The sequence below is a fragment of the Echinops telfairi genome, unplaced genomic scaffold (assembly GCF_000313985.2).
Source record: "Echinops telfairi isolate 266 unplaced genomic scaffold, ASM31398v2 ScPeMD7_6273;HRSCAF=7185, whole genome shotgun sequence".
In the NCBI taxonomy this organism is placed as follows: Eukaryota; Metazoa; Chordata; class Mammalia; order Afrosoricida; family Tenrecidae; genus Echinops; species Echinops telfairi.
The window spans coordinates 884,616-905,522 of NW_022110173.1; the positions used below are offsets into that span (position 1 = coordinate 884,616).

General features: G+C 54.2%; 1 protein-coding gene across 1 annotated transcript in view; it reads left to right on the forward strand.

The window, feature by feature from the left end:
- The window catches only part of IQSEC3 (IQ motif and Sec7 domain ArfGEF 3), a 116,652-nt gene that overhangs the window by 58,870 nt on the left and 36,875 nt on the right, over positions 1 to 20,907 (forward strand). Inside the window, exon 3 of the mRNA XM_045295896.1 lies at positions 10,906 to 11,185. Coding sequence (XP_045151831.1) covers positions 10,906 to 11,185 — 280 coding nt within the window. The remainder of the gene's footprint in view (positions 1 to 10,905; positions 11,186 to 20,907) is intronic.

The following is a 20,907-nucleotide window of genomic DNA, read 5'->3' on the forward strand; positions in this document are numbered from 1 at the left end:
CGAGTGGGCAGCACTGAGTAGCTGTGGGGAGGATGTGGGGTCCAAGCATGAAGCGGAGGATGTGAAGCCCTTCAGTTGATGGGGAAAGCGGCCTGGCCCTGCAAGTGATAACGAGGTTCCACCAAAACAAAGTAAAACTTGATGCTGTCTAAGGTGCTGATGACAACGACAATTTTGATGATGAAGAAAAGAGCTCCAGTAGAGAAATCAAGGAGGTACTCCAGCTGAAAGTCCACAAAGCATCGAACCAGAATGCAAAAGACCCCAACCCATCAATTAGCACCAAGATCCCAATCCTTCAATGACCAAACAAGCAGGCAGAAGCCCGGATTCCCCCAAAGGACCTGGTTCTGGAGAAGCTGTTAAAGCAAACATGCAGGCGAATCCAGAAAAGGGTGTTTCTCTTCCCAAAGTGGAAGCCCAATCCATCCCTTACACGAAGAGCTCCCTCCAGATGTCTGGCAGGAGGCTCTTCCTGACCCCTGGCAGTGCAGGAAGTCTATTTAGGAAAATGCTCGAACACTTTGTTTAGATTAGAATGTCTGTCTGATGTCGTTTCGGTTACAGTTGCTATCTGGCGGTCCGTCCTATCACAGTTTCCCCGCCACGTCTGGTCAACATTGTCCGGGTCCCTTCGCAGGAGCGTGTTATCCACATGGCCTGTCTGGTCCTTGAAGACAGAAATCTGCTCCTGTGCTTGGTGTTACGTGGGTCTGAGATTATACGGTGAGAGGACAGAGAGAGAGGGTAGCAGGTTGGGGAGACAAAAATATACTTGTGGAATCAACGACAGTTCCTATAACGTCTACGTCTTTAAAGCACACACGCAATGCGCATAGCGAAGAGAGGAAACGAATGTGTGAAGGGGTTGCGCGGTGTGCAAAAAGCACAGACTTGATACATGCGGGTGTGGCAACCACAGCCTGACTTCCGCTAGTCTCAGCAGGAGGAGTCCAGTGAGCTGCTCCGGATCACACCCAGGGAGTAAGTGGCAGAGGCCCACCCCACCCCCAGCCGGGCCTGTGTAGTTGTCGGGCCCCGTGGGGTTGATGGTCAGCTCATAGCACCCCCGTGTGACAGAGTAGGATGGCTCCATAGGGTGTTCTAGGCTGTCACCTGTATGAGAGAAGATTACCAGGTCGTTCCCTGACAGAGATACTGGGTGGATTTGAACCGACAGCTTTCTGGTTCATGCTTACCACGAAAGAAAGTCAAGCCTACTCCCTTTGAGTTGATTCCAACTCATCGCGGCCCTGTGGCCCAGAGTGGAACTGCTCCATAGGGCTTCCAAACCTGCCAATCTTTACAGGAGCAGACAGTCTGCCCTTTCTCCCAAGGAGTGCCTGGGGTTTTGGTGAAGAGCTCAATGCTTAAGTCACTCTACCACCAACACTCCTCACGCTTCTAAAGACCAGTCGGCTGGCTGGGACCTCATTTGCTTCCTCCCGGAGGGCCCCCAAAGGCTCTCACACCCCGAGCCACTTTCCCCAGTGTCCCCTCTGTGAGCACTCTGCCAGTCCCCTCCGTGTTGCACTGGCACGTCACCATGATTCAAGCGAAGATCACTGCACATTTAGGACACTCAGGGTCAGAAGGAGGAGCCCCTTAAGGGACAGCTCAGTTTTCTTTCTTAGAGCCCTTCTTTGCTGTGATAATGGGGTCCCAGAACACCCCATTAGGGTTGGGCCCCTGCCTCCTTTCCAGTCCAGCCACATAGAGATGAGACGCTTCCCTGCCCCAGCACCTCCCCCACAGGGCACGTTCTGCGAGGTTGGTTTTTAGGAGAAGCAGCCACCACTGGTTACGTAAAGACGAGGACAGAATCCATCTGGAAGGGAGAGGAGGGGGAGACTGAACACAAATCCAGGACAAGGATTCCTCAGAGGCTGGGAGGAGGAAATAATGGGGGTGCCGGAAGTTTCTAATGTGCTGTTGCTTAAGCTGAGTGGTGAGAGCCTCGTCATATTTTTCTTTTATTTCCTATTTATGCTAAAGGCATACTTGCATGGATATTAGAGAGTTCATAAGATAGGCCAAGAATTTAAATCAAAGCCAGAGTTCACCAGGCTGTACCCATGAGATGCTGTCTCTGTCGGCTTTAAGGGACTTCAGGGCGTGTGCTCAGCGACGGTTTAAGGGGCAGAGGCAGTGAGCTCCAACTTAAGGCTGGCTGAGATAGAAACACAAAGGGATGGGGCACATTTCCCCGGGGACAGGAGCAGAAACAACAGATACCATCAGAGAGCCAGCCCAGGCTGTGCCCCGGTGCCCCAAGAGCTGGCTCCTGAGCCCAGAGAGGAACATGCATTTGTGGAATTGGGTGTTGGGGTGGGGGTGGCCAGGGAGGATGCCCTTAGAACTCCAGCTGGCTACCTGCCAATTTCTGAGGAAACGACGCTCAGGAACATCCGGATCCCGGGGACAGTAGGATGGCACCGGTCGGTGTGGCCCAGCTTGTGAGTTGCATGGGTGTCCTCCAGTGGCGAAGGTGGCCCTCCCGGCTGAGAAGGGAGGCTTCACGTGGAGGGAGGGCTGCTGGGAACGTGCTGAATGAGGCCGTCCTAGGGAGCGCGTGGAGCGACTGCCCTTGAGCGAATGAAGCTGAGTGGGCAAGGCTGATGCCCAGAGGAGGGGCTGCGGTGCCTTGGACAGGGAGCCCCTAGAGAAACAAGACCTCCCGGACCAGCACCGTACGGAGCAGCTGTGAGGCCAAAGCCTAGAGTCCCCAAGGAACCCACGTGGGGAGGAAACAGCGTATTCCCTCAGGGCCCGTGGGAGGAGGACCTGTCAGTGACAGTGAAAACGTGGGTGCACCAGGGGAGCCACGTCTGCCTGCCTCCCGTGGTTTCCATTCTCAGACCTGGATGGAGGTCAGGAGGCTGCTGACTGACCCAGATTACGTGATGTCAAAGAGTCCAAGGAGGCTTATGCTACGTCGTTGGGTGTGGGTGGGGAGCTGGGGCCAAGCCCCTGACCTTCGGGGGCATGAGCAAGGTGGTACGACCCGGCCAGATAAGGGCAGAGGGGAGCCTGAGGGTTGCAGGCCTTGCCCTTCCTTTCAAATGCCAAAGCATCTTACCCAAATGGTCCTTTGGTGACAGGAGACAGAAGTCAGGACAGAGACGTGAGTTGCCCAAGGTTATCCAGAATGCTGCAGGCAGAGGTGGGATTGGTCCGTTGCCCTCACACCACCTCGGGCAGGCTTTTCTGGTCTATTCTTTGAATCCAGGCAGAAGGAATTTATGTCTTGTGTGTCTCCCTACCACTGGCCTCCTGTTCGCCTCAACCCCTCCCCAGGCCCTCGGGGGCCCTGGAAGGACACTTAGCTTCCTTGCTCAGTGCCTTTGTTCTGACAAAGATGGCTGTATTGATTCGGAGAAGGGAGAGAAAGCAAGGTTTTAGTAAAAGCTGAAACATCTTGAGGGGCAGTGAGGCATCGTGCTAGCCTTTGTCTGGAAAATGCTGAGTTTCTTTGTCCCAGAAAAGCTTTCTGAATGGCTGACATGTCTGGGAGGATCTAGTCAATTGGTGGAGCCCTTTGGAGAAGTTGTCCGACTTAAGAGTCCTTCAGCGTTCAAATGATTAGCAAGGTCTAGGAAGGACTGTGCTAGCCACTGCCCAGATGGGAGGACAGCCCTCGATCTCCTCTTCACACAGGACCCCCTCAACCACCAATCCCCACAATCTCTCGGGACTGGGACCTTCATTCCGCCTCATTCTCTTCCCCCACCTTTGTGCCCAGGGCTGCCATCCAAGCCAGCCTTCTGCGGTCTTCTCCTCCTTAAGCACCAGAATTTTGAGAACGGAAGTACTGCCTTATCTTCTCTCCCTGCTCGTGAGAGGCTGCTGCTGCCTATGCACTGAGGCTTGCCAGGGTCTGTCTGGGAGCCCAAGGATCACATTCACTGCCCCGTGCCCACTCCCTGCCTGGGTCTGTGTGAGCAAACCTGCTGATGGCGGAAGCCATGTGCATGCTCTTATCTCCCAGGCTGGGTCCCATGAATGCTAAGGATGATGGTGACAGTCTTTGGAGCTCTGGGTGGTGTGGTACCAACCATTTTCCCTGTGTGGCTGGCACTCACAGAGACGTTGGCACAGTTCTCAGCATGTGGAAGTCACCCCGTAGATGGTGACTGAGCGGAGGGATGGTTATCACTATGAAGTTGTGTCCTGGGGCCCGTGGAATCTGGGAAGCCCCTGGTGTAGGTCAAGTGGGTTGTGTATGAAATAGCGTGCACTTTCTTAGGAAGAGACACCATATGGCTCGTCAATGGTGTCTTGAAACCAGAAAAGGCCCACTGCTCTGGGGACGGGGCAGCCAGGGTCATTTTGGATATCGGGAGAAAGGAAAGAAATGGAAGTTGGCTATCTGTGCCAAGTTGGGTTCTTGGGGAGTTCGGTGTGCCCAATGAGATCCAAATCCACCTTTATGGAAAGGTGTTGGGGACACAGCCAGGAGTTTAAGGCGAATTCGGGCTGGAATGGAGGCCCGGCAGCAAGTCCAGCCAATCCTGAAGCTTGGAGCTTCAGAAGATAGAGCTCTGGCGCAAGAAAGTTCTATCAACCTTGTCCCATGTTAGTCAAACAGTCCGGGCTTTCGCTCCTGCTCAAAGAGACGTTGTCTGTGGGTTGGGCTGGAAAGGTTGGGCCAGGTAGCTCTTTGGAGCCAAGAGGACCCCTGACGGGGCTGAAAGCGTTCTCAGCAGAGGGGCAAGAAGTTCTTCCCTGAAGGAGATCTGGGTGACGTGTCCCCAAGACCACCTCAGTATCTCTGAGCTTGGGAGATTAAATGGTGTTCACTCACCCATCCACCCACGTGGTGCTGTTGTGGGTCAGGTCACTGTGAGTTGGAAGGGACTCGGTGGCCCCTAACAAGCCAACATGTCCTATGCGCCATCCCGCTGATGTGAGTACTTGTCATTAAAAGGGGCACGTGACAAGAATCTGCAGTCAGATCAGTGGACACTTAGGGCACGAAGTTGCTGACGTGGAGGCAGGTGCCAAGAATGATTGGAGTGCCCAGGAGAATGGCGCTGAGTCTTCCTGGGGCCAGACGAGTGAGTCTCGGACGAGCTGAGAAGGCAGAGAAAGGAGTGGGTGAAGGCATAGGGCACCAAGAGGGGAAGGCTCCCTCCATAGGTTTGGGAGAGTTTCAGTGAGGACAGAGTAGGTAGGTCACAAGGTGATAGGGAGATGGGGCTAAGATGATACACGATCTTGAACGTTACCTTGTAGGCTCTATTCCACCAGCAATGGAGTCACTGGTGATTTTTTTTTTTTTCTAAAGAAGATTGGAATGAAAACATCTGCATTTTAGGAAGTTGCTTCTGACTTCCTGTGGACAGGCTGAGGCGGTCACTGGCGCTCCAGGGGAGCCTTTTGAGTAGCAGGATCAGGCATGTTCTGAGGGCCCCTAATGTCCTTCTGAACCAAAGCTAGCTTCCCCCATGAGTGGCAGCTCCTCTGAGATGACATTCCATCCTAGCACAGAGGCCGTTCTAGTTTGGGTCACGTGAACTTCTCTGAGCAACTGTTTGCTCCCCTAATTTCTCAGAGCCTTCCACTTCCCATCAAATTCTATATTCCTGCATCTTTCATTGCCTCCCTTGATGCCTTAGGTCCCTGTGTATCAGCCTAACGCCTTGGAGGCCAATCACAATCCTCTAAGGTGCCCCTCCATTTGATGCCACCCCCATTCTCTTTTTCTTGCTCTGACGCAGTGCGTCATACTCTTGTGAGCAGCATCTCTGGTCAGCCAGGAGGGACCCTCAGATTCTCCAGTCCAGGAATCTGTTTGGACAACTGGCTATGGGACTCAAGAGAGCCCAAAACAATCAGGACCGACCTTCAGGAGATCAAAGGAGAACCTTGCCAACAACTCCCCAGGTCCCAAAGTGGATCCCAACCACACGATTCTTGTCCAAGTGTCATGGACAAGGCTGCTGGAAATATGGCCCCCTAAGGACAGCAGCTTCATAAAGTGAGGTCTACCAGAACATTCTGGGAGCGGAAAGGACAAAGCTTGTGTTCTCGGAGGAGCAAACGTTGGGCTGTCGGTTCCGTAAGAGGCTGTGGGTTGAGGTAGAGGACCCTTCAGCCAGGACATCTTAGGAGGAGGATTCCAACCCCTTTCCTTAGAGCAGCAGTTCGCAACCTTCCTCACGCCGTGTGCAACCCTTTCATACAGCGCTTCATGGGGGGCGGGGCGCCCCACCATAAATTTATTTTCATTGCTGCTTCATAACTGTCATTTTGCTACTGTTAGGAATCACCATGTAAATATCTGATAGGCAGGATGTGTTTCCATTGTTACAAATTGAACATCATGAAAGCATAGTGATTCATCACAAAAACAACATGTCATTATATATTGTGAACTATTTATTTCTAATGACAAATCAGTGAAATTTTGTCTTGAAGCATGGTGTAGCATGGGTAACAGTCTTCACGCTGGGTACTGGTAGGTGGGCGTATCTGCATGTGGGTGGACCTGCCTGGAGATGGATAGAGGAGCGGGGTCTCGGTTCCTAAGACCATTGGAAATATGTGTTTTCTGATGGTCTTAGGCGACCCCTGTGAAAGGGTCATTCGACCCCCAAAGGGGTTGCGACCCACAGGTTGAGAACCGATGCCTTAGATGATCTCTACAGGTGAAGCATCATGACAGACAGAAGGTTGGGAACATCCCCTTGATACCATCTCCAAACAGAGCACTCCTGCTTCTACTGCTCCCTGGAGAAAGGAGCCGAAGCACAGATCCACACAAGGGGCGGGGGACAAATCCCCATGGATTTGGTTGCCCGCCTTGGGGCAACCAAAGGGCCTTCCTGTAGGTGTTTATACACAAAGATTCCTCAGAGGCCATGAGCCCGGGCCTTGGAGACAAAGGCCTGTCGCCTTGTTGTTGCTCTAGTGCCGTGTTTTCCAGAACAGTGACACTGCCCCATGGGGGACTGGAATGACCCGGGGAGTGGGGTGGTGGTGAAAACGCAGATACTTACACTCTGTCTGGGATTGCGGGCTATAGTACAAAAGCTTTCCGTTGCCAGGGGCTGCTGAGTAACTAACTAGACGTTATGCCAAATAGGTGTGGGGACTGTGCTCTAGAGGTTGGAAAACCAGGGTGGGCAGAAGGAAGCATCCAAGAAAGCAGTTCCTCTTCAGTCCTCTCCTCGGAGATCCTGGGAGTCAACCAGAGGTGCTGGGAAAGGCCTTGGGGTGTAATGAAAAACCCAGTTGTTTCCGTTCTGTGATGTTGGACAGGAAGGCTAGATATCGATGCCAGAAGAGTGGTTCTCTAGCACAGTGGTTCTCAACCTGGGGGTCCTAACCCCTTTGGGGGTCGAACAACCCTTTCACAGGGGTTGCCCAATTTATAACAGTAGCAAAATAACTGTGATGAGGTAGCAACAAAAATAATTTTATGGTTGGGGGGGTGGGGTGGTCACCACTACATGAGGAACTGTATTAAAGGGTCGCAACATTAGGAAGGTTGAGAACCACTGGTCTAGCATAATATAGCAGAAAATAACCACCACCATCATTTATGAAGAGATGTCATGTGCCAGGCACTTGGTACTTTGCATACTTCATCTATTCTTCACAGCAAAGAATAAGTAACCCCGCTGGAAATGATTACTTATAACTTTACCAAGTAGTTCTTAGGATGTCCATACTACACAGGAGAAAATAGAGTCACAAAGAGGTCAGGTGACTTTCCCAAGGCCACACAGTCAGTAGCAGTGCCAGGATTCTAGCCCAGGTCTGCCTGACGCCAAGCCCATGCTGCTTGCCCTTCGGTCCATAACCTTGATCTGTGGGATATTGAGGAGTGTAGTCCCGGAGCTCCACAGCCACTTCGGTCTCACAAGTCTGCCGGGGCGCCTAGGCAAGAAACACAAGAACACGCCCCCTTTCCCAACCCTTTTTTCTGGTACATCTGGGAAGGCGGATTGTCTTTCAAGTCTCTGGGCATGTTGGTGGACAGAGGCAGAGCTGGTTCCACCAGCCAGAGAGCCTGGAAGCATGGGACCAGTGGGCCTTGTTGGGTTGTTGGACTGTTGGAATTCAAGCTCCAAAGGATGTCCAAACTGGAAGGGGCCTTAGAGATGAACAAGCTCCCATCATGTGACAGGTGAGGACCCCAAGGTCCAGGAGGAAGGCCTAAATAGTCCAAAGCCATAGAACTAGTTAGAAACATTGCATGTGCATGAATGTGTGTGTGTGCGCGCACACACGCGTGTGCACACACATGAGCACACATGTGTGTGCTGCAAGTGGCATTGATGTCACTCCTAATTCAGAGGGCCTATGAATAAGGTTGGAGTCTTTATCTAGACCCAGAGAGGTAGCCTACAAACAAAGGTCCGCCAACAAAGAAAGGCGTATTTCATTTTGCTTTAATGGAAGTGGTGTTAGTGGTTACACGGTGGGCTGTGATCCGCAAAGGCAGCGGTTGAAAACCACCAGCCATTGCGTGGGGAAAAGATGGGACTTTCTACTCCCTTACAGAGTTACAGTCTCGAGACTCACCGGGGCAGTTCTATCTTGTGCGATCGGGTCCCTATGAGTCGGCAGCGACGGAATGGCAGCGTGGGAGTTTATCTGGGGCAAGGTGATCTTGGGGAAAGTGCTGCAGGAAGCGGGGAAGTGAGACGATGAAGAAAAAGAAGTCCATCCAGTGACTCGTTGTTGGGTAGTGTTCGGGAGATGGTGTCAAAAGTGCCTCAGAATGGTCTATCTGAGGGACAAGGAAGCCGGGCCATTTACTCGCCAGCCCTCTTCACCGTTGGCTGAGCACCGCTGTTGAGGGCCCTCAACTCTTGCCAAGTATTGTCCAGCAATTAAAAAAGTAAAAGACAACCCTGAGCAACGACCGGTTCTTTGACGACTGGAAAATCTTTTGGTCTGAAGAGGCCCTGGGCATCCGTGCCAGGGACATTCTGGAGAAGAACTGGGTGGACTGAAGGCTGCCCTCCAGGCTCTGAGGATAGACTGTGCCAGTGGCAGGAAAGGGCTATTTCCATGTGCCTTGATGACAGAATGCCCATGTATGATAAGAAGAGATATCGAAGTGAAATTTAAAATGAGCTTTCTGGTGCACGAGTGACAAAGCACCCCTAAGCTATCTAGAGCCTCACCCGCTTGGGTTGGTGACCCCACAAGAAATAGTGGGGCAGAGAAATACTGACGTGGTAATGAGGAGTTCTGTAGGGTGCTGGAGGCTCCTTGTTTTTGGGGCTGGTTAATGGGCTCTCCTATATTTGGGAGAGGGAGCAGGGGGCTACTGAGAAGATGGATTGGAACAGAACAAAGAGAAGACCTCTCCTGCCATCTCTGGCGATTCCAGTGCCAGGCACAGGAAGAATGCCTCTCTTCACCCTGAGGTTGGGTGGATGCCACAGGAGGAAGTCTTTCCTCTGGCGTAATCCATGAATATTCCTTGGAGGATAGGCTTGAAAGAGAAAGGCCTGAAGGCCGCCCTCCCCTGGGGGGTCACTTCCCTAGGCCCCACGCTCTTCATCTGTTTAAAGGCGAGGCTGGGCGGCTGGACTAGATACACTTAGGGTTCAATTTAGCCCTGACCTCCTGTCACTGCCCACCGTGGAGACAGACCCTCACTGTGGCCTGTGAGGTCTCTTTAGCACGTTCCTCGGCGGCCTGTGTGTATTGAGCATTCACTGCCTGACACTGTGTTGCACACTCCATGGGGAACCGAGAATGAAGCAGAGGGCAAGCTCTGGCCTCTGGGAGGGCAGAAGATTGGAGAAATAAGAGCTCGTGCGTACTGAGCTTACTTACTCAGTGTCAGGTGCTGTGCTAAACCCCGGACGCACACCGACTGACTCCTTCCCCCCACCAGAACCAGAACCCCATCGTACAGCTGTGGAAACCAAGGTTCAGAGCAAAGGCAGCTTGATAAGGCCCGTGCAGTGGTGGAGCCTGGATGTGAATCCATGCTGTTAACCAAGATGCCTCACCCCCTATCTGAAATAGACAGGGGCTCTCCAAGGACAGGTCTGGGTGTTGTAGGAGAGAGGGCGGTGGAAGCCGGAGTCATCCAAGAAGGCTTTGTGGGGGAGACAGCTTGGCGCTTGTCTCTTAGGGAAGGATAGAGCTTGGGGAGTGGCTGGAGGAGGAAGCAGCCAGAGCGAACGCCCCTGCGGCCTGCCCAGCAGGCTGGAGTGTGGGGTTTCCAAGTAGTGTTCTGAGAGCAGGCAGGTGGGCAGCTTCATGGGAGGCTCATGGGAGGAGAGGAAGGGCCAGAGAAGAGCAGATTCTTGTCCAAACCCACCTGGGCAACCTCCACACCCCTCTGCAAGCCCAGCCCACTGTGGAGCAGCTTGTCTTCCACGTAGGCCAGCAGCCCCCCAAGCCAGCTCAGCATGTGTCCACTTCCTCCGGCCACCTATCCCGACAATCCTCAGCACAGAGAGAGAGCAGTGACCGTGAGCAGGCACTGCTTTGAGGACTTGAATGTAAGCGTCCCAACCTCCTTAGGAGATAGGGACCATTACTAGGCCCGTTTCGCAGCTATGGAAACAGGGGTGTGGTGTCACTAAGCCATCTGTTCAGGTCACGTAGCTGATAAGGGTCAGAGCCCAGGCTTGGACCCAGAGTCCGTACTTTGCTACTCTGCTATACTGCTTCCAAGCCGAGATTCAAGGACCCTGGCCATAGTGGCCCCTCCTTCTGCAAGTTCAGGTTCTCCTCCATGGCCCAGGCCCCGCCCCCACTCCCCCCAGGGCTTCCCTGCCAGGATGGCCTCCCACTGAAGGGCACAGAGGCAGAAGCCCACCAGCCCCATCCCTAGAAAAGCCCACTGCCCCAGCCTCCCCGACCCCTGCACCCACATGCACCCCCTCCCCGCTCCCCCAACCGAGCACCGTTGCCTTTTGTTCACAGTGACGGCTCCTGCGCCCAGGCCGGTGGGGGCATGGAGGCCTCCGTGGTGGCAGCGGCGGCGGTGGCAGCCGGCAGACCCAGTGCCCATGCCCCGAAGGCTCAAGCCCAGGAGCTGCAGGAGGAGGAGGAGCGGCCTGGGGCGGGGGGTGCCTCCCCTCAGGCTGGCCCCCAGCGCGCGGCCTCCCCCCGCCAGCAGCAGCCTGCCCTGGCGACGGCGCTCTGCTCCCACACCCCTGGCGCCTCCGATTACGAACTCTCCCTTGACCTAAAGAATAAACAGGTACCCAGGGCCTCCAGGGGGGGTGGGGAGGGTGGGGAGGGGCTGTCCAGGGTACCAGGGATCTCCCTGTCTGGGCCCATCCTTTCTGTAGGCACCCCTCTTTTGTCTCTAGTGCTCCCGGTTTGAATCACCCCCCCCTGCCCTCCCTGGGGCCCAGTCCCCGGGGACCCAGCCCAGGCCGCTGCCTAACTCCCTGTCAAGGCTGTCCCATGGCAGGGCCCGGTGAGCCTTGCAGCACCAGGCCCTTACGCAGGGATCCCAAACTGCCCCACAAACCACTAGTGCGTGGCCCATGGTTCTCCAGGGAAGTGCCCACACCCTCCTACTCCAGGCTGAAGAGAGCCCAACTTACGCCCACCCGAGGGCAAGCCCCATGCCCAGGCACACTCAAACTCACGTGAAGCACAAGGACAGTGGGTTCCTCTGGTTGGGGGGTGGGGTGTAGATTTCTCAAGAGTAACCCAGACTGGGGTGGGGAGGGGTCTATCTCCCACGAGGGGTCCTGGACCTTCTTCTTTGGCTGGGAAGCAGGAGGGGAAAGTGGTCAATCCTAGGGGTCCCGATTAAACTCAGAGGGAAAAAAAAGGTACTGCTAAGGTTTGGCGCTGTGTGTTAGGCATTGTGTGGCTAACCACAAGATCAAGGGTTCAAAACCACCAGCTACCATGGCTGGAGAAAGACGGGGCTGTCTGCTCCTATAAAGAGGTTCAGTTCTGGAAACACTAGATAGGGCCACTCGAGTCAGGATGGACTGAATGCCAGCAGGTTTGTTTCTTTTTAATTTATTCTAGTGTTTTGACTTGGTAGACACTTAGGAAACCCGGAGAAAAGTGTGTGTGTGTGTGTGTGTGTGTGTGTGTGTACTGCGCACGTGCGTGTACAGGCAGAGAAAAATGTGCCACCGTTGAGAAAGAACTTTGAACTTGGAGATATAGACATGGCATCTAATTCTCGCTCTTCCGCTAATGAACTCTGACTTTGGGAATGCCAATTAAACCCTCTAGGCATTGGTTTCCTGCTCAGTGAAATTAGAAATCAGTCCTTGAACCGCCTCCAATCTCTCATCTGGCTCTTGAAGGTGTAGACTCTAAACAATTATGCTTCAGACACCGGGCAAGGTGGATGCTGGGAAGACAAGCTGGTAAAAGTTCAAAGAGATCGCAAGATTGGGTTAAACTGAAGGAACTGCACTTCTTTCTTTGGGCACTGATGCCAGCCTATCGGCATGGGTCAGGGCTGGCTGTGGGCATCTGGCTTCCATTCGAGCGTTTGACAACATCTCCCATGCCCTCCGTGTGGGCGCGATGGGGATGTGTGGATTAGACGGCAGCATAATCGGGTGAGCAGTTCTCGGTCAGAGTGATTTTTGAAACGTTGCCTTTTCCTGTCGTCAATTCCAGGCCCGCTGAGTAGAGCGCTGTCCTTGGTCCTGCCCAGCTCGACCACGCTTGACAAAGCAGGGTGGCCATTACCAAACCTTCTGATGACACAAGGCTGGAAGGGACAGTTAATCCCGTGAGGATAAAGTCCTAGCTAAAGAAAGAGAGAAAGAAATAAAGACATTTAATCAGGGCAGAAAGACGGTTCAAATGAAAAGCACGAAATGGAACAGAGGCCTCTGCAGTTAGTGTTGAAAAGCCACGGCACTCGTCTGAAACGAGTGGGCTTGGCTCTGGGAGAAAGGTCTTCTTAGCGTTCCACTTAGCGGTGAGCTTAAGAGGCGCCACAGCCAGTGATGTGGCTGCCAAAGCAGTGCGTACAGCCTTCGGTGGCCTTCACCGAGCGTGACTGCAGCCCCTCCTCGGCCTGTCCATCCGTTTGGGTGCTGTGGTGGCTTATAGGTTGCTGTGATGCTGGGAGCTATGCTACTGGCGTTTCAAATTCCTGCAGGGCCACTCCAGGACGAAAGCTCGCAGCAGAGCTACCAGCCTAAGGCAGAGTAGGAACAAAGAACCGATGATCTACTTGTGGAAAGCGTCTGATGACAGTCTTCTGGATCACAGCAGAACACGTCGTCAGGAGAGGTCAATCACCGCAGGGGGACAGCTTGCTTGGTGGCATGGAAGGCGAATGAAGGGGAGGGTGACGGTCGGTGAGATGCGCAGGTGCAGTAGCCGTAGCGATGGACATAAGCCGGTGGGCTTGAGGGTGGTGCGGGCCTGGGAAATTTAGTGCCCTGTTGTGCGTGAGGTCGCCAGCATGAGTCAGCACCAGCCAGATGGCAGCTATCTGTCTGTCCTGGTGCCTATCTACCTGAAGCCCCTGGCATAAGGGAGCAGCTGTCCTGACCAGAGCCTGCCTGGAGCACCTGCTCAATTTAGGGACAGCACTTGGCCGGGGCAGTGAGCATCCTGAGGTTCCCGAGAAGGGAAGTCCTGGTGGGATGGGGTCATGTGAAGACACTGCAGGCATCGAAGCAAGTTTTAAAATACAGAAGGGCTGGCATATTAAAAATCAGTTACGCAGAGTTTCTACTCTTCCCAGTACAATGAGTGGTGCCAATGTGGGAAAGCGATAGGAAGGGAAGATTTCAGCCGAGTTAACCAGGAGTCTGGTACTATAGGGAAAGCCCTGCTCTGGGGGCGTGAGCTCTATTACCAGGCTGGATGGCTGGAATACAACAGTGTTGGGTGGTTGGTGGGCCAGGGGCAAGGGTCCTCCCCATGACCCTGCTCCCTGAGGGTAGGGAACATCTCTCTGCCCCCCCCACTCCCCACCCCACCAGCATCTAGCCAGATGTCATGGCCATGGTGAGAGCTCCCTGCATGGGTATGTTCTGAGTAAACCTGGCTGCCAAGAAGTATAAAAACACAGTCCCCTCTGGCCCCAGAGAGATGGCAGTTCAGCGGGAGGAGTATCCCTAAGCACCTCAGAAAACTCCACTTGTGGCTGGGAGTTAGGAGCAGGCAGGAGAACTGAGGGGCTGGGTAGGTAAGATGTGGGGAGAGGAGAGGGCTCTGGCTCTGTGACTTTTTTTTTTTTTGGACTGTTTTTTATAGTGGACATAACTTTACTGGCTGGGGTGGTACAGCAGCCCAGTAGGAGTGGGCACAGAAGGTGAGGATTAGTTGATGGGTAACCTCCGCCTTTGGGCTGAGTTCAGTTCAGTTCTGTGGGATAGCTTATCTCCCCTGGCTCATGTATCTCTCTGAGTCAGACACAGGAGCAAGAGAGAAGGGGCGGGGCGGGGAGCTGTTATTAGAAGCACAAGGCACACTGACGAGAGACTGAGCTCTACTCTTGTCTCTTTGGGCAATGAGCTGCGTGACGTTGGGTGAGTGAGTTGCTGAATTTCTATGGGCCTTGGTGGCCTCGTGGATCTCTCTGGGCTTTGCATTTGCTGTTCCCTTTACAAGTGTCCGCTCTGCTCATCACTCCTCTACGTGACCTGGTCAGCCCTCCTCTCGCTCTAGGACTTGCCTTGGGCACATCCCCTTCCTCCTTCCTGGTAGCTCTCCCTGCCCTCCCAGGCCTGCATGCATGCCCTTCTGAGAGTGCCCAGGCATTCCTGCCAGAGCCCTTCAGCTCCGCACCATCAGTTCTTGTTTCACTGACCCACCCACCCCCGCACCTTGAGGGTGGGGCCTGCAGCTTATTCCACATCCTATCTTTAGTGCCTAATGGTGCCTGGTGCATAGAAGGTTCTTCGTGGATGAAGAGGGGGCCTCATGACTTGGCAGTCTAAAGCAGGGTACGGACAGGCATGAAGTCTGGGGCCAGAACCTGACTGTGCATTTCTGTCTCTACATTTAAGTCTCTGCAGAGCTGGGATTTAGGATTCTGTGATCCTGTGATCCCCACCATTTGCATAGGATCTTATTGACCACAGACTGGGCAATCATTATCTCCTTAACACACTAACCCGCCAGTATCCTCAGTCAGCCAGTCCAGAAACCCAAGCCTCTTCCCTCTCCCCGGCACCTACTTCAAGGGCAGCTCCCACAGTTCCACCCTTTCCTGCCAGCCCCTTCCCCAAGCCAGGTTACTGCCCACTTTTGCCTGAACCCCTGCAGAAACCCGTGGTGCCCTTGCTGGAAAGCGGTGCCCTCCCCACCTGATTCCCACACTGCAGCCGAACCTTCTGGATAAAGTGCCTATCCGGTCAGGAGACTCCCCTGCTCAAAACCCTCGGGGGGTGGGGGGGGGCACTGCATCCAGGAGGATGGCTTTTCCAGCGCTCCTCACCACCAGCACGCCCGCTCCCGCCTCAGCCCCATTCTTCTGCCCGGTTTCCTATTCTCTGAATCCCTGTGCCAGCCTTGGCCTCTTCTTGTCTTTGCTGGGAATATTCAGTCCCACCTCTCCCCCATCCATACTGCCCCTGGCGATTTCCGCCCAGACCGCAGGCGTCAGCACAGGTCTGCACTGGTGTTTGAAGTGAATGCTGCTATGGTCTGTCTGCCCACTCATCGGGCAGAACCTGTATCTTCCCCAAGGCCACCCGGGACCCCTTCAGGGGCTCCGCTCACATCGTAGTCTACGCGAGGAGCGAGCCCAGAGTGGGCCCAGAGTCTTACACTAGATGCTGCCCTGGCCTTGCCCGCCGTTGTCTTCCCGCCTCTAGGACAGGTGCAGGTGCCTAGCAAACGCTCAATGATGAACGAACACAGCCGTGGATGAGCAAACAAAGGAACGAGTGCCTGCGCCCACCCCTGAGCTTCCCGGTTCTCCCAGTGATGCTGGGGACACAGCCTGGGGGTGGGGGGTGGGGCAAGAAGGAAGAGATCACCTTCTCTCCCTCTCAGGTCTTCTTGGAGGCCATGACAAGGGTAGGAGGGCCCCAGCTGCCACTTCCAAATCCATCCGGGCTCCCCAGGCAGTTTGCGCCCTGTGGCTGAGCAGACCCACTGGTGCCCATGTAGCTGTCCACATTGCACAGCTCACCGCACTGTCCCAGGAGTCCCTGCGGGCCCTGGGCCGCTCCTAGGGAGAAAGCTGTTTCAGAAGGCCACGGGTGGCTGCTATGAGTTACAACGGACTTGATGGCAGTGGGATTTTCTGTGTGACGCCAAACCCCCAGGGGCCATGGGGATGTGGTCAGTAACACCTGACCCTGTTCTCCAGGTCAGGGTCCTAGAGGGTAGCTCTGTCTCCCTCTGGGAGCAGCCCCCGCCCCACAGGGCTCCCAAGCCTCAGGACCCAAGGGCAGCTCTTCAGGGAGAAGTCACGGTGATGTTTCCAAGTCACTTTCCCTTTTGGGGTCTGTTTCCTCATTTTCGAAATGAGGTGCTGTCCCAGGGTGTCGCAAAGACTCCTTCTAATTCTAGCGGTGAGATTTCCACCGTGGGCGGTGTGGCGGGCGCTGGGGGCCCGGTCTACAGAGGATGGTGCTGATGGCAAGGCACACAGGAAGCGTCCCTCAGTTCAGCTCCCCACCCCCATCCAGTGAAGGCTATGACTGCACTGCGGTTCTGTACCAGCCCAAGTAGCCCAAACGGCCTGGACTCTTTCATCCAGGAGCTCACAGTTGTGGACAGTGGACAGGCATCTCACCTGTACTAGCTAGCTCTAAGCCCACGCCGGGCACAGGGCTTGCATTTTTCCGTGTGAGATCTGATCTCTGCATGCCGCCACAGCCGTCCTTGCAGGGTAGGTATATTACTCTCCGCAGCTGGGGAATGAGAAGACCCAGAGCCCCAGGACTCCCCCTAGGAAGGGTGCAGCACCCACTTGGACTCCCGGTGCATGAGTTTTACCCAGCGCCTTCGTCCGGCTCCTGCCATCCTAGGGTTGGCACAGAGGCATGGAGCTTTGGGGAGGGCTGCCGTGCAGGCGTCCTGGAGCAGGGCTCTAGCAGAGACCTAGCAGCGGCGGAGCCACAGAGCGCCTGTCCTGGCTGCAGTCAGGAGCGGTTCCAGGGATCTGCATCCGCGAGCACACAGGATACAGAGAAGACACAAGGCAACCCGGGCAACTCTTGCTGGGCCTCGGAGCCTCTCTAAAGCTCCTCACCTTCCCTGAACCCCCTGCTCCCCAGATTAACCTCAGGAGGTGCCTTGCCACGTCCCAGAGACCTCAATGTGGAATTGCTTTGATGTCCTTCAATGTCCTTCAATTGAGAAACCTTGGGTCAGAGGAAATCCTTTGCTTACATTTTGGCACCGCTTCACCCCACCCCTCAAGTCTGGCTACCCCAGGGTCCCCAGCACTTGGCCAGAGGCCGCTGGGGTCCCCCTCCGTGAGCTGCGCTTCCTCTCACACCCTGGCTTGGCTGCCAGCTCTCATCAGCTCTCATCAGGCTCAGCCTCTGCAGCAACCTGAAAAGAGGGAGCATGTTCTAATTAACACTGAGAGGCTCATTAGAGAGACAGAGCCCCCAGCCCCCTCCACGGCTGCGCTCCTGGCAGAAGCTGAAAGATGGTTCTCTTGGGAGGAAGCGAGGCCACAATTGCCCATGATTCATGGGGTTTTGAAAGAAGTGAGCTGAGCTGCTCCCTGGACAGCCAGGCCCAGAGACTGTCCCTCCCTGGAGCCCTCCTCCCCTCCCACATCTGCTCTCAGCTCTCTGGCCTTGGTTAAGTGTGTGTGTGTGTGTGTGTGTGGGGGGGCATGGTGGGACTTGGCTGAGGGGGTGGAGCACTGCCAATACCCAAGTCCTAAGAGATTCTAGGGGAAAAGAAGAGATGGGGCACTCAGTTCCAAACCCGGATTCAGAAGGGAGCCTGGGGCTGTATTTCCCCCAGAGCATGGAGAGCATTCAGTTTGGTTCATGACGATACATACGTATTAGACCCAAGCATGGGTTGAATGGCACAGTGGTAGGCCAAGGGCTGCAGAAATAGCTACTACTCTCTCGCCTGTGCAGTTCAGGCTGAGTGCTGAAAGGCTTCTCATCAGGAGGGTAGCAGTGAGCACAGGGGTGGGTTGCAGAGGATGGGAAGGAAGTGGCGGGGGTGGGGGCACTGCAGGCTGGGCCGCAGCAGGCAGAGGCTGGGGCACTGGGAGATGGTGGTGCTGAACTGATTGGAACAAATGGGGATGACGCAAGAACAGAATGCAAGTGCCACTCAGTGAGCAGTTGTTCTATGTCAGACACTGCTGGGTGCTATACGTGCATAAGGTGTGTCTGATGTATCAGAGAGCTGATGCTCTGTTGGAGCCTGGGGGACAGAGGGAGGAGGATGCGCTCAGTAAATCTCACAAAGGTATCGCAGAGAACCAAGTGTCAAAAGAGAAGTGGGAGGTCATGTCTTCCATGGGGCCTCAAGACAGGGACACCCTCATTGGGTTGGAGAATGGAGAAGGCTTCATAGAGTTGAGCGGTTCTCAACCTGTGGGTCAACGACCCCTTTGGGGGTTGAACGACCCTTTCACAGGGGTCACCCGATTTATAACAGTAGCAAAATGACAGGGATGAAGTAGCAACGAAAATAATTTGATGGTTGGGGGTCACCACCACATGAGGAACTGTATGAAAGGGCCGTGGCATTAGGAAGGTTGGGAAGCACTGGTCTAGAAGGACAGAAAGCTGTGTCAAGACGAATGAGGAGAACCTTGATCTGGAAGGAAGGGTGACAGGGATGGGAGTGGAGAGGAGCAGGGAGAGCGAGCAAATAGGCTGAGCACATGCACACAGCAGGAGAGCCTAATGTGGGGGACGGGCAGGGGGGACAGGGAAACGGCAGGCAGTTGAGCTGATTTGTAATGTAGACTTTGGGTAGCAGTAGAGACTAGGAGGTAGGCTGGGCCAAAGTGTTCAGGGTTGGAATGCCAAGAGGATGTAATTATACTTATTTTGAGCTATGTCCCCAAGCGCTTGAAGGCTGTGTTTACACCTGCACTTTGAGAGCATCGATCAGGGAAGCAGAGGGTGAGGTGGATGGTGGAAGTGAGAAGGAAACAGAGGACCAGAGAGAAGGCTTCTGGAGTGGTCCAAGTAAGAGAAGATCCAAGTAAAATAAGGGAGAGGATGTTGCGTGCCGCCCCCACCCCCCATGGTGACAGTGTGGTGAAAGGGTCAGCGTGACTGCACAAGGTATTGGGGAAGGAGTTTGTATAGGACTTATGGCAGATAAACACAGCGACCAGGAGCAAAGGGGGGACCCAAGGACAAACGCAAGGGTCCCTGCCCAGGTGGCAGAAGGAGCAAGGTGTTGAAGGGCAATGCAGAAAGTCACCCAGAGAGCTTGTTTGGGCAAGGTAGAAAAAGACAATGGCTTCATATAGGCGGATCGAAGGGTCCATAAGGCTATTGAAAATGCAGGCCTAGGGGTTAAGGCCAGGAATGGAGATTTTGCAGGTTAATTCACATCATCATCGTCGTTATCGTCAAAGAGCTACCACTTATTGAACACCTACGACAGGCCAGGAGCTATAGGCAAGAAATTTAGTCCTCACAGCAACACGGAGAGCATGGGCTACTCCTCTAAGGTGCTGTCTGGGAAAGAGAACGAGATGGGGCCCGTGAGTCCAGTAGAACCTGGGGAGATCTGGGAGGGCCTGCAGGCGGGTGGAGAGGGACCAAGAGAAAGGTGGAGGTGGGAAACGCAACTAGGAGGGTATGAGAGGATGGAGTGAGCTCACCGAGGAGGCGGCAGCAGGGAGATCAGGAAAGCTGTGGGTCAGATGGAGGCGGGGGGAGGTGTTTGGGGAGAGTCGTCAAAGAGATGAATTTGGAATGAATGCTTTCATTGATTTAATACATAGTCATTAGAGGTCTACCATGTGCCGGGCCCTGCCCAAGCATGGAAGATGAAGCAGTGAGTCAACGGGGTTATGGTCTAGTGGAGGGCTTGATTAGGCAGCTTCAAGAATTCAAAATCTATTTTTCCCCTCTGCTTGCCTGAAGCATGGATATTGGCCAGCAGAAGGAACCTTCTGGAGTGATATCGACGAGCCTCTAGTCCCCAACCAAGAAGGAGCTATGCCAGGGGGATGGACCCCATTACCACCCTCAGACGATAGGATCGTACACCTTCCTTCTGTTGCCAATTTATCTCGGAACCTGAAAAAGGATGGGCGTTGGGTCTGGAGTTTCTCCAGAGGTCTGAAGAGGCCAGGTGCTGTGAGGTCCCTGTGTGCTTAGGGAGGGATACAAAGGTTTCGGACAATAAGAGGAACAGGGGGGCAGTTAAGTAATCAGAACCACCTCCTCTATACTCTGCCCTTGGGACGCTTTTCTTCAGAACCAAGGCCAAAGGCCCATTCTCAGCCTCAAGGAACCTGCCACGGGGCCCAAGCTGGGCTACAGTTCTCCCCTTCCAGAATGATTTTGCAAAACTAGGAACAGAATGCCTTTGCAGCGGACAATTGGGCCTCTCTGAATCTCCTGGGCACCTGAAGCCACTGGCAGATGAGGGTACATGAGTTAAAGACCACCGTATCCACCTGGTAAAGGAGCCCTCGTGATACAGTGTTCAGCGCTCAGCTGTGAATGGAAAGGTTGAGGGTTCAAGCCTACCCGTTGCTCTGTGGGAGAATGATCTGGCTTCCATAAAGATGCGCGGCCTTGGAAATTTCATAGGGACAGTTGTACTCTATCCTATAAGGTTTCTATGAAGTTTATCCACCTGGGGTGTAGGCAGAGGTTTCTGTACATATCCTGCATAATTCCCTCTCTTCGAGTGTGGGCAGGACTAGTGAATAGGATGGACTTCAGTCCTATGATTGCGTGACCAATTAGTTCACTTTGAGTTAATACAAAGGGAGATTATCCTGGGAGAGCCTGGCCTCATCGGACCAGCCCTTTAAAAGAAGCCGAAGCATCAGAGAGATCCTCTGCA